This window comes from Phodopus roborovskii, unplaced genomic scaffold, assembly GCF_943737965.1.
Source record: "Phodopus roborovskii unplaced genomic scaffold, PHOROB, whole genome shotgun sequence".
Classification (NCBI taxonomy): domain Eukaryota; kingdom Metazoa; phylum Chordata; class Mammalia; order Rodentia; family Cricetidae; genus Phodopus; species Phodopus roborovskii.
Window position 1 is genome coordinate 609,567 of NW_026125665.1, and position 12,762 is coordinate 622,328.

The window sequence follows — 12,762 nt, forward strand, 5'->3', positions numbered from 1 at the left end:
TGCCAGGGTGGGGACACAGATCCTCAGCCTCTGTTCATGTATCCAGAGGGCATGCCCCTCAGTGCCAACACATCTTGGTGTGAGGCACCTTCTTGTGCTTAGGCAACAGACCCACAGAAGGCTCCAGTCAGGCCTGGTGCTTGCTTATCTGTGATATCAACCTTGGGAGGCTGAGACAGGAGTACTGTAAGTTCTAGGACAACTTGGGCTACATAAAAGACTGTGTCTTGCCAGGTGGTGGTGGCACACATTTTTAATTCCAGCACCTGGGAGGCAGAGTCAGGCGAATCTCGTGAGTTCTAAGCCAACCTGATCTACAAAGCGAGTTCTAAGACAGCGTGTACTTGTACACTGGGTCTCAAGCACAAAAGCCATGCTCCCATGAGCTAGTAGCCTTAGTTTTCTTTTCCACTGTGACTTGTGGCTTGTCTTCTCCTTGTTTGATTTGCTGTGCTAAGGTGAGAGCCCTGGGCCTCACCATGCATGGCAAGCACTCTGTCATTGAGGCATGCCCCAGTCCTGTGACTGTTTCCTGTCTGGATGTCTGTGTCCCGTCTTCCTGTGTACCCTGGCTTACCTCTGACCCTGGCTTTTGTTGTGTCTGCTCTGCAGGGGGACGCTCTCAGAAGGAGAGGGCCTGGGGGCTGATGGGCCCGAGCAGAAAGAAGATACGTTTGACGCCTTCCGCCAGCGCATGACACAGATGTACAGACACAAGCGGGCCAGCAAATAGGTGCGTGCCAGGGCCAAGACCAGCACCTGATGCCATCAGACGGAAAATCTGAATGAGCAGAGCGCTTTCTTGCCATGTGCCCCTCTTCCTGTCCAGTCATGCAGAGGCGCCAAAAGGGGGGCCACCTGTTGGTCCCAGGCTTCCCATCTCACCTCTAGTGCCTCTACAAAGCTTTGAGCATGCTGTCATGGGAGCAGGCCATCCTTGGCTCTGCCTGCTCTTGCTCAGGGTTTCTCTCAAAGATGATAGTCCCTGCAGGATCAAGCAGCCAGGACAGACTTGATGATGAGTGGCCTTGCCCAGCCTGCTGCACATTCCATCTTGTGGGCCTCCAGTGCTGGTTCTTGTGGAGGCCTTGGGCCTACAGGCCTCATCCTTCCCACTCTTGGTTATTTTTTTTACATTACTCTGTGTGTGTGTGTGTGTGTGTGTGTGTGTGTGTGTGTGTGTGTGTGTAAGCAGGTGTGTTGAGGTTCCCATGTGGAGGGCAGAGGACAACTTGTGAGTCAGTTTTCCTTCTACCATGTGGGACCCTGGGATTGAACTCAGGTCCTTAGGTTTGGTAGCAAGTACCCTTATCCACTGAGCCCTATCGATGGCCCTCATTCTTGGTTCTTGACCTTCTCTCCCACAATGTTCCATGCTCAGTTCTGAACAGCCATTCTCTTCCTGACTAGATCAGAGCCACTGGCGACAGAGATAAGCCTCGAAGCAGCCTTGCCCTTCCCGTCACCCTGCCCCGGACGCCTGCAGCCTAAGCTTCGGTGTGTACTCAGCCAGCTCCACATCCCCGGGTCAGGCTCCACCACCAGGCCTTGCCACTGCACACTGTAGCAGCCACTCCCAGGCACCCTTGCCTTCCTGCTTCTGACTCTGCTTCATCTTGTTCCTCTTTTGTAGGGTGGCTTCTCAGCCTTAGTGCCCAGGGCCAGGCTCCCCTGCAAGTTCTCCACATAGCCAGCCCTGCTTTCCGGAGCTCCGCCTTCTTCTGTCCCTAGAGCTTATCTAGGGTCATAGAGGCTCTGGTGGGGAGGGAGCAGTGCAGATTCTTGCTTTTGAGCAATGGCATCTCAGCTCCTACAGACTTCTAAGAGCTCTGCAGGCTGAGGCAAGGGAATAAGGGCAAGTTTAAGTCTAGCCTGGCTGTGTAGCAGGGCCCTGTCTTGGGAGACTTCTCCAAATCTTAGCTCCAATTTAATACAGCTGAGCTTACATGGCCCGCACATACCTGTCTGTCCTTGGGGAATGTATCCTTAGGATACATTCTCTGACCCCAGTGTGGCTCCCACAGAGCAGCGCTGTACACTGCTGTGCTGTCTCCATAGACTGTCTTTCTGGAGCCTCGGGAAGGACGATGCACTGCTCAGTTGCAATGCATGGCTGTCTCAGAGCCTGCCTTGTGCCCAGCACTGCCTATGCCTGCTGCCCCTGATCTGTGCACACTCTCTCGCTGGAGTGCCAGCTTCCCCACCACAGGTGGGCATCTGCAATGCCTATAGACTTCTGGAAAGTCTGGTGTCAGGGCTGGAAACGTGGTGGCCAGGTGTCAGCCATGAGCATAGCTGGATGATCTTATGTAGTAATGATCGGCTTCTGTTATGCCACTGTGCCCCTTCTTCATAGTTGGTGCAGCCCCAGGCCCACCTGACTGTCTTCTGTTGTCTTGGCAACCCACAGGTCTTTGAAGCTATGGGGATGCTGCACTGCATCTGGGTCACAGTCTTATCCTTAAGCCAGTCTGTAGGTTGGAAAATGATAGGTCAGGGACCCCAGGCTGCAGCTTCATCCTCTGGTCTTTTCTTTCACTTTTCTAGCAGCTTCCATGCTGGCTATGGGTTGGAGCAGGACCCTGGTCTATGGTGGGCTCCGCAAATGGAGTTCACAGTCACCTCTCCAGCTTTTCTCCAGGGATCTGCATTTTGTGCTGGTCCATTGGGTCTTCAAGATGATTTAAGGAATTGTGGGTATATGGCCCTGGTGCCAAGTCTCCTGTCATTCTTGGAACTGAGACCATCAGGAGTTGCTTCCCAAGCCGAGAATGACCTTCTTGGGCACTACAGGGCGGGAGGTGGGAAGAGGGAGCATATACCTCACACCGATGGATGCAAGCTGTGTGACCCTCCTGACACGCACCCTGCCGTCCTTGCCCTTCTGAGGCTACTTTGCTCTCCAGCCAGGCTGCTCTGTGGGCAGGGCTATGGAGGGCACATTCATGGGGCCTTGTCCCTGTCACAGTATTTCTCCTGTCATTCTAGTTCCAGGGACACTTCCACAAGGGCCATGGATTCCAAAAGCTGTGCTGCCCTGGCCTGCTGTGGCTCTAGCACACTCCTGTTCGTGGAAGTACTTGGTGAAGGTTGGTTCTGGTCTCTGGTAAATCACGGAAGAACACTGATGATGTCACACTTGGACGTTGTTGTGTTTGTGAGGATCGAGATGTCATGGTGTTGTCGTGTCAAGTGCTCAGAATAAATGAGGAGCAGACCCGCCATCCAGCCCGCACTGCAGTCACTGAGGCCCCTGGGGGGAGGTGTTGGGCATCAGAGGGCACACACTGTGTGGAGGAATAGGACATGAGTTGGGTATAGTGACTCATGTCTGTAATCTCAGCACTAAGGAAACCATGGCAGGAGGATATGCTGAGTCACAGAATGAAACTGTCTCAAAAAGTCAGCCCTGTCAAGAGGGCAGGAAAGGTAACATTGCATAACTAGGCCTGACAACATTAGGTTTTTGTAGCCCTGATGACAGGTGGCCCTAGATCCAGGCCTCACTAAAGACATTCAGAGGCCTGACAACACACATCTCCAGGCCCTGGCTACAGTCTGTCAACCCAGACCCAGTACCAAGTGTCCCTAGATACTTGTGTCTCCAGCCCTCATGGTGAGTGCCCCCATCCCTGATAACAGTGTTAGCAGTCCCTAGAATAGGTGTCTTCCAGCCCAGTGATCCTATCCCCTGGACTTCATGGCATCTACCCCAGGTTGATAATGTAGTCCCCAGGCCAGGCAATGGCTGCTTCCCAGGCCCCATGTGCTCTACAGGTCTCTCTTAAAATCTGAAAGCTTCTGGGGGCCTGAGGGATGGCTCAAAGATTAAGAAGAGCATTGGGTGCTCTTCTGGAGGTTTCTGGAGTGTCAATTCCCAGCATTCACATGGCAATTCACAACTCCCAGTTCCAGGGGATGTGACACCCACAACACAGACATCCATGCAAGCAAAACACCAATGAACAAAAAAATAAAAAGGAATCATCCCAAAAAATGAGTCTCAGTGGTAAAATAGATATTTTCTTGAAGAGGGAAGAAGCAGAGCACAGTCACAGTTAAAGCAAAGCAAAACTGAACTCCCACCTGTGTTGACACATTGCCTACGTCTGGGTTCCACTCGTGATCTTCTGGGCTCCTCCAGACTCTAGCTGACCTCACTCCATAGCTACTGGCATCTCCAAAATGCTGAGGTCTAATGCAGCAACAGGGCTGCACCTTCACCAATAATCTCTCATAGGCTTTCACAGTGCCAGGTTTCAGCTGCTTTCCATGACCCCTTCATGTCTTCAAAACTAGTACAACCTAGGTCTCTCTTACACTACCAAGTTACATCAGCCACCTCTGGAACACAGCTGAAGTGTGCTATCAGAAAATACTTTCCAGAAGATACCACCTCAACAATGTTGATCTCTTTTTTTTTTTTTAATTTTTATTTATTTTTCTGCATTTTTGTTTGTTTTGAGAGACAGAGGTGAAGCCCTGGCTGTCCTGAAACTCACTCTATAGACCAGGTTGGCCTTGAACTCAGAGAGATCTATCTACTGCCTCTGAGTGCTGGAGTGTCACCACACCCAGCTCAATGGCCTTTTCTATCTCAAAAGTTTCAGAGTCCTCCCAAAAACATGGTTAGGTCTGTCACAGCAACATGATACCAACTGCTGCGATGAAACACTATCACCAGAAAGCAAGTTGGGGAGAAAAGGGTTTATTTGGGTTACACTTCCACACTACTGTTCATGGAAGGCACTCAGCACAGGAACTCACACAGGACAGGAACCTGGAGGCAGGAGCTGATACAGAGGCCATGGAGGGTGCTGCTTACTGAATTGCTCAGCTGCTTTCTTACAGAACCCAGGACCACCAGGCCAGGGATGGCACTTCCTACAGTGGGCTGGACCCTCCCCCATCGATCACTAATTAAGAAAATGTCTTAAAGTCCTGCCTACGATCCACTTATGAAGGCATTTTCTTAATTGTGGTTCCCTGCTCTCAGATGACCCCAGCTTGTGATAAGTTGACATAACCATCCAGCACACCCTGTGACTTTGAATGTAGGGCCATGTGATGGTGAAATGCGTTTGTTCATACAGGAGATTGCTCCTCATTCAGCTTCCATGGTCCAGGGAGGCTTGAAGCTGTGTCTAAACAATAAAGTGAAACATGGAAAACAAAACCCAGATAGCAAGGTGTGTGTACTGGCCACACATGGTCATGACTGCTCGGGACACAGGCCCTGACTCAACACAAACCAGGTGCAATCAGAATAGAGCAGGAGGGTCCCCTCCTCCCATACCTACATAGTCAAATGACAGGCACATGTGAACCCCAGCAACATGAAACCACCAGAAGCTCCTGACTGTGTTTCCTTGGGAATATTTGGCCACTGTAGAGCAGAACAGAGACCTGTCCTTTCCAAGGGTGCTCTGCACGTAGTTTCCACTTAAAATGCTGTATTTTAAAAATTATTTAATTTTATGTATGGCTGTTTTGCCTACATGTATATATGTACCACATGCATGCCTGGTTCCTTTGGAGGCCAGAAGAGGGCATCAAATCTCCTGGAACTGGGGTTATAGATGGTTGAGTAACCATTGATTGTTAGGAACCAAACCCTGGCTTCTGAAGAGCAGCCAGTGCTCTTAATCATCCAGTCTCTTAGTTTACTTTGCTTTTAAAGGCAGGGTTCACCACACAGCTCTGCTGGCCTGGAAGTTTCTGTGTAGACTAGACCTGCATCAATTTGGCAAACTTGGACCTTCACACAGAGTGACTTAAAAGTACACATGCACACACAGGTTGTCATGAAACATGCCCCTTGTAACCATCCAGCTCCACTTGCAGGTTCAGGGGCATCCTCCCTGATGTCCAGCTCCCTGCCCCACTGTTCTGAAGTGAGGCTTTGGGGAAGGGGAAGGAAGGGGGAAGCAGAAGCTAGCTACTCCTTCCATACAGTCCTGTGCTGAGACCACTGTCCTGTGGTTCAGGAACCAGCATCTGTCCCTGTTGGATCTTGAGGCCTGGTGGAGTTATCAGTGACTACACTGTTTGCCAGTGGAGAGACTGACCAAGGTTATGGAGTGACCCAGGCCTGAACTCCTGGTCACTGTCCCCCCACTTTGGGGTCCACTGCCCTGCCAGCTGTTCACTACGTTCACAGGCAGGGAAACTGACCTAGGAGGAAGAGCTGGGTTCCTCGGTTCTTCAGAGCATATTTTCCTATCTAGTTACGACTGCAGGCAGCTGTGCATCTGGGTCAGTGTGGGTTTACGTCCTGGCCCAGAGGTCAGAACCTTCTGGATGTGAAAATGAAGTAGGGACAGTGCAGGTCCCTGCACCCCAGCCACCTTGCCAGGGTTCAGTCTCCACCAGCTCTCCCACATACCCAGCTCCTGCCTTTGATTGGTATGAAAACAGAGCTCTCAAACCCAGGCTGCCTGGAATCTGATCTCCTGCCTCAGCTTGGCACATGCCCCTGCCTCTACATTATCATTGTATTTATATCAAGTGGGAATTCAGCACCAGATATTTAAAGTGAGGACATAACCATTCTGGTCTAAGCAGTGTGCAGCCAGAAGCACCTGAGAGTCCAGAGCAGGGAGAGAGTAGTCTGTAAACAAGTCCAGCAGAAGGAATTGAATAGTGAGAGGAGAGAGGCAAGAGGAGTGTGGACAAAGAAGACCCAGAGAGGGACCAAGGAGAAGGGAAGCCCATGAGCTGGAGAAGTTTAGGGTTAGGGGCTGGGGGGAGAAGAGCTGAAGGAGCCAGGATGCTAATGGGCTGAGTTTCTTTTGGACCTGACAGTATTGCAGCTATAGAAATGAGCAGGCTGAGGCCAGAAGTTCAGCTAGCCCTTGTGACACTCCAACTCTGGGAAGTTGGGTGGTTGCACACATCATTCAGTCTTAGTGTGTGAGTCCAGCCTAAGCTACACACTGATATTCTCCCCACTCCCCACCCCTTCCCAAAGAAGTGGAGAGAAGTAGGAGGAAAATCACACACAAGTTCTTTTCCAGTGCTTGGGGCTCAGATGGGGTTGAGCCCTCCTATGGTTCTGTAGGATTTGCTGATTTGTCCCTTGGCTAGTATGACGACACTAAGTAGGGGTCTAGGAAACAAGGCTGAGATACTTGGCCTTGGAATGGTTCTGACAAAGGAGTTCCGGGTCGATTAACACACCCATGTCCTGGGACTAGGTCTCTGATTGGATGGTTTGGGGGGGGGGGGCGCTGGGCGAGGTCTCTCACGCAAAAGGGAAGCACTATCCACGGAGGGCTTGAGCAGCTCCTGTATGTGCACACTTTGAACCCCAACCCTGCCTCTGCTGGGATAGCAGGTGTGCACCCCCACCAAAGACGCACACTGAGGAAGAGCAAGGTCCTGGTGAGAAAGAGCAGGATGCGGAGGTGCCATTCTCTCCCTAGACCATGTCGGAAGGGGAGTGCCCGCCCGCGCAGCTCCCAAAAGAACCAGCGATGAAGGCAAACAGAAAGCTAGCTGTTCTTTGGGAAGTAGCTGGTCCACTGAGAAAAGGATGTGTTCTGTGCCCTCACTCAGCATGGCAGGTGAAGGGAGCCGTCCTGTGCAGAAAATAATGGTGGCTGTCAGGAATAAAATGAGCATGAGTTTCTTCTCACTACTGTGACAACACCTGAGAGAGCTTTTTAAAGATATTTTAAAAATATATTTGTGTCATTGTGTGGGGAGAGTGTAAGTGCCCAAGGAGGGCAAAGAAGAGGGTGTCAGGGCCCCTGGAGCTAGAATTACAGGTGGCTGTGGGCTCAGATATGGCCCTCTGCAAGATCAGCCGGTTCTCTAACCACTGGATTTCCCGCCCCCAAAGAAATGGAAGAATTTGGCTTGAACTGTTCCACACACACTTGTAGGTTGAACAGTTGGTCCCCAGTGGACGGTGATTTTAAAAGGGTCGGTAACCGAGAATGGGGACAGCTTCCAAATGGGACCACACTGGACTTCCGGACAGAGTGGAGCAAGAGCTTTGTGTGTTGTTTTTGTTTATGTGTGTGTTGGGGGTGGGGTGGGTGGTACTTGACATGTGTGTGTCGGGGGTGGTGATAGAAACCCAACATGAGTCAAATTTTTCCACTGTCTGTGGTGGGAGTGAAGGAGTGCCCTTATAGGCCACAGGAGTGTCACATACCCTAGAGTTTCAAGTTGCTGTGGGTGCTGGAAACCAAGCTCTCTCTGGTCCTCTGCAAGAGCAGCAGATACTTTGAACCTCTGGACTCTGCAGCACTTCACACAATGTGTGTTTGTGTAAGACTCGGAAGATGCTAGGTGGTGGTGGCACACTCTTTTAATCCCAGCACTCAGGAGGCAGAGACAGGTGATGTCTGTGAATTTTGAGACCAGTCTGGTATACAGGGTGAGTTTTGGGACAGCCAGGGCTCCACAAAGAAACCCTGTCTGGAAAAACAAAAACAAATGAACAAAAAAAAAAAAAAAAAAAAAAGAAGATATTACATTTTTACATTTGCTTTTTTTTTTTTTTTTTTTTTTGAGACAGGGTTTCTTTGTAGGTTTGGAGACTGTCCTGGAACTCTCTTTGAAGACCAGGCTGACCTCAAACTCACAGAGATCCTCCTGCCTCTGCCTTTCGAGTGCTAGGATTAAAGGTGTGCGCCACCACAGGATGGCTTGACATTTGCTATGTTTAAGCTGAGCATAGTTTGCACACCTGTCATCCCAGCACTATGAAGGTATAGGCAAGAGGGTCCGGAGTTCAAGCCCAGCTGGAGCCTCAGAGATGTCGGGCCTGAACACAGCCCCAAGGATGCTGACTGCATCCCCCTCTTTCCTATGCCAGAGGAGACTGTCTTATCCATGGACATAAACAGCTTCAGGCAAGAGTTAACCTCATGAGCCCCATGTCCTTCAGACTGGCTCCAGGTACCCAAATAGGAGCAGCCTGTTCATTTTGAAAATTAGGCTTACTTAATTCTATAGATTTACTGAGGTCAGGGTCAGGGAATTTCTGACTTAGCAAACTTATATTCATCATTCAAAATCCTTCACCTACACACTCTTCCTTCACATGTGCACACAAATGCCTTGCCTGTCAACTTCGTGGCAGGAAAGAGGGATCTCTAGGTACCAAGTGTCTTGGGGTGGGGCAGGCATGTCATGTGTCTTGGGGTCACAGGATAACTTAGAGGACTACTCTGTGACTCCCAGGCATCAAACCCAAGTCTCCAGGCTTGGCAGCAAGCACCTTTATATGCTGAACCATCTCACCAGCCTGGATTGTAGCTGGACTTTTCTTTCATGCCTGCCAATTTCCAAATAGCTGATACAGACTCTCAATATTAATTATGAACACTCAGCTTATAACTCAGGCGTATTGCTATCTCTTACATTTTATATTAACCTACATTCTGCCATGTGGTGTTACCTCTCTTTCTTCTTGCACCTCCTGTTTCCTCCGTGTCTTGCTGGTGACTCCTGACTCTGCCCTTCTTCCTAGTGTCCTTTGTCTGGTTTTCCTGCCTAACCTTATTCTGTCTAGCTATTGGTCAGTCAGTTTCTTTATCAAATCAATCACAGCACAATTTACAGTGTGTACAGAAGGGTTATTCCACTGCATTTGATCATCTCTGGGTAGCTCTGATTCCAACTCTGTGGTCATGTTGTGTACCTGGTATTCAGTGGGACCTCAGTAAAATATCCAGCCATCTGTGTCCATGGCTTTAATCCCAGCACTTGGGAGGCAGAGGCAGGCAGATCTGCGTGAGTTCAAGGCCAGCCTGGTTGGTCTACATATAAAATCCCAGGGCTGCATAATGAAGAAGACCCTGCCCCAAAACAAGTTTATGGGCTGGAGAGAGCCTGGCGAAGTGCTGTGTGTGCATTAGAGTCTGATTTGAAGCCAGAGCCAATGGTGCACACTTGTAATCCCAGTGCCTGGGAGGAGCATACAGGTAGATACACCCCTTGGGATTGCTGCCCTACTAGTCTAGCCTAATCCCTGAGCCCCAGATCTAGCAAGAGATGCTGCCTCAAAAAGAAGGTGGGCAGCTTCTGAGGTTATTCTCTGGCTTTCATGTGCACGCAAATACAAATCCATGGAGAACATCAAAAGCTTCCCAAGTACCAGGACTGCATCTGTACCACAATGTCAGCCCATTTCCATCCCCAAGAGCAGCCCCACCCAAGCAGCAGTCTCTCCCACACCTTCTCAACCCCTGGAAGACACTAAAATGACACATCCTATCCCTGGACCACCGTGTTCTGGGCATGGGTGCGGATGGGGTCACACACCACGAAGACTTTTGTGTCTGGCTGCTGTGTGTCATGTTTGTCCATTTGCCCACATTATAGCTTTTGTTGAAATTCCACTCATGTTCTTGGGTGAGTAATTTTCTATTTTATGGATAGACAACAGTTTGTATCCATCTTGACAGACGTTTGAACACTTCAATCCTCTTGACTGCTGTGTACTGTGTTTATTGTTCTTTCCCTACAGTTATAAGAATAAAAACTGGAGAAGGGGTGGGGGTGAGTGGTCCCAGGCAAGAGTCCCAAGTGAGTGGGATCCCAAGGTAAGGGACCAGGTTCCATAGCAAGGAGGGAATAACACACCAGGCAGATAGAGCTTAAATGAGGAAATTATTTAGAAAGGGAGGGAGAAGGGAAGAGGCACCGGGAACAGAAGAGGAGAGAGGGGGAGAGAGAGAGAGGAAGAGAAGAACGGGTACCTGATCCTGATGGCCAACCAAAAGCAGGAGAGAGAGAAGAAGAAAAAGAAAGAGGGGGCGCACTTGCCTTAAAAGGGAAACTGAGTCCCCTAGGCAGCCAGTTAATGGGTCTGACATAGCAATGACATGGCCATGAGCAACCCGCCCATTGTTAGGGGGCGGGGTCATCAGACTGCTGATTTCCAGCAGTGCTGCTGTGAACTTGGGCATACATGTGATTATAGGTCTGTAGACTATATGTCTCTGAGACACACACCTAGCCAAATAGTCACCCAGTCATGTAGAATGCAGCATGTGACATCTGTCCCCTTCCTGTGCAGTGGCCTGCACACCCTTAAAATGGCACCCTTTGTCCCATGGGTGAGCAGATGAAAACTTAGGAGTAAATTCCAATGTTAACACTCCTTCAAAGTGTTCTTTATTTTAGTGTGTTTGTTTTAGAGACAGAGTCTCATGTATCCCCGACTGGCCTCAGATTCGGTGAGTAGCTGAGGTTGCCCTTGAATTCTTGATGCTCCTGTTGTTTCCACCTCCCAAGTGATGGAATAAAAAATCCACCATGCCTACATCCCTTTTACAACTTAGAACATGGTGCAGCACCTGCATGGACTCTGCAGAATCCTCCCAGGACTTAAAATCCTCTCTAGACAGCCTAAAGCCCCGGTTCTCAACCCTCCTGATGCTCTGACCCTTTAATACAACTCCTTATGCTGTAGTGACCCCCCAATTGTAAAATTATTTTCCTTGCTACTTCATAACTGTAATTTTACTACTGTTAGAAATCCTAATGTAAATATCTGTGTTTTCCAATGGTTTGGGGGTCACAACCCACAGGTTGAGAACTACTGGCCTAGAACATCCAGGAGTTAGGGAGTTAGCATGAGTGAGTGAGTGAGTGAATGAGTGAGCAAGCAAGGGAGTGAGCCAGCCATGAACAGGCAGAAGGGAGCTGCAAGAAGCCAGACCCTCTATGTTCAGGCTCTATGAGAACCACATAGTTCTGGGCCAAACACAGACAGCTTAGGCCTGTGGGTGCAGAGGCTCTCATGAGGGGATAATTACACTGACTGTTGAAGGGTAAATAGGAGTCATTTGGATTCAGAGAGCAGCCCCATCCAGTGCCTGAAGTGGAGCTGGAGCTTCAGGAAGGCTCTGAATGGGGTTTGCAACTTCTGCTGGAGGCTCTTGCTTCAGGGGTGGAACCCAAAATTCATCTTGACCCTGTGTTTCCCAGACCAGAGTCCAGTTGGCTTCATTCAGTTACATAGTGTGAATGGAACCTAACCAGGGGTTCCCAGCACAAGATCTTTGGGGGTTGGCTGTGAGTGGACTTGCTGTGTAAATGGTCCCTAAAGGGAGTGGCACTGTTAGGAGCTGTGGCCTTGTTGAAGGAACTGTGTCATTGGGAGGGTGGCTTTAGGATGCTATATATGCTCAAGCTACACTGAGTGAGCAAACCACTTCCTGTTGCCTATGGGATCAAGATGTAACTCCTTGGCTCTCAGCCCCTTCTCAGCCCACATCTGCCTGCACACCAACATGTCCCACCATGGTGATATGGACTAAACCTAAGAAACTGTAAGCCACCCAATTAAATGTTTTCCTTTATAAGAGTTGCTGATGCCTCTTCACAACAATAGAAATCCTAAGTTACTTGCCCCCTAGCACTAGGGAGGAACAATCAGGAGTTCAAGGTGTCTTAGTGTGCTATTGCTGTGAAGACACATCATGACCATGCCAATTCACAAAGGGTTTAATTGGGGGCTGGCTTACAGTTTCAGAGGCTTTTTAGTCTGCTGGTATCATGGTGGTGCACATGGCATTGGAGAGAGAGAGAGAGAGAGAGATATGAAGAGGCGAGAGGCTCTGGACCAGGCCTGGGCTTTTGGAACCTCAAAGCCCACCCCCACTGACACACTTCTTCCAAAGAGGCCACATCTACTAATCCTTTTAACCCTTTCAAGTACTGCATAATCCTGTGGAGCTGTTCTTATTCAAACCACCGTACCTGGCTCCCATAATGAGTTGGAGGCCAGCCTGGACTACA

At 49.7% G+C, this 12,762-nt stretch overlaps 1 protein-coding gene across 6 annotated transcripts in view; it reads left to right on the forward strand.

The window, feature by feature from the left end:
• Sugp2 (SURP and G-patch domain containing 2) overlaps positions 1-3,224 on the forward strand; it is a 30,338-nt gene extending 27,114 nt beyond the window's left edge. For 3 of the 6 annotated variants that reach the window (XR_007834078.1, XR_007834080.1, XR_007834079.1), the window contains 3 exons: positions 613-733; positions 1,411-1,497; positions 2,989-3,224. Coding sequence is in view for 3 of the 6 variants with exons in the window: in XM_051178063.1 (XP_051034020.1) it covers positions 613-733 (121 nt within the window). In the remaining 3 variants the exon portion in view is untranslated. Of the gene's footprint in view, positions 1-612; positions 734-1,410; positions 1,738-2,988 lie in introns of those variants that run through there. The other 3 variants (XM_051178063.1, XM_051178064.1, XM_051178062.1) reach the window with 2 other exon arrangements.
• Positions 3,225-12,762: the final 9,538 nt, after the last annotated feature.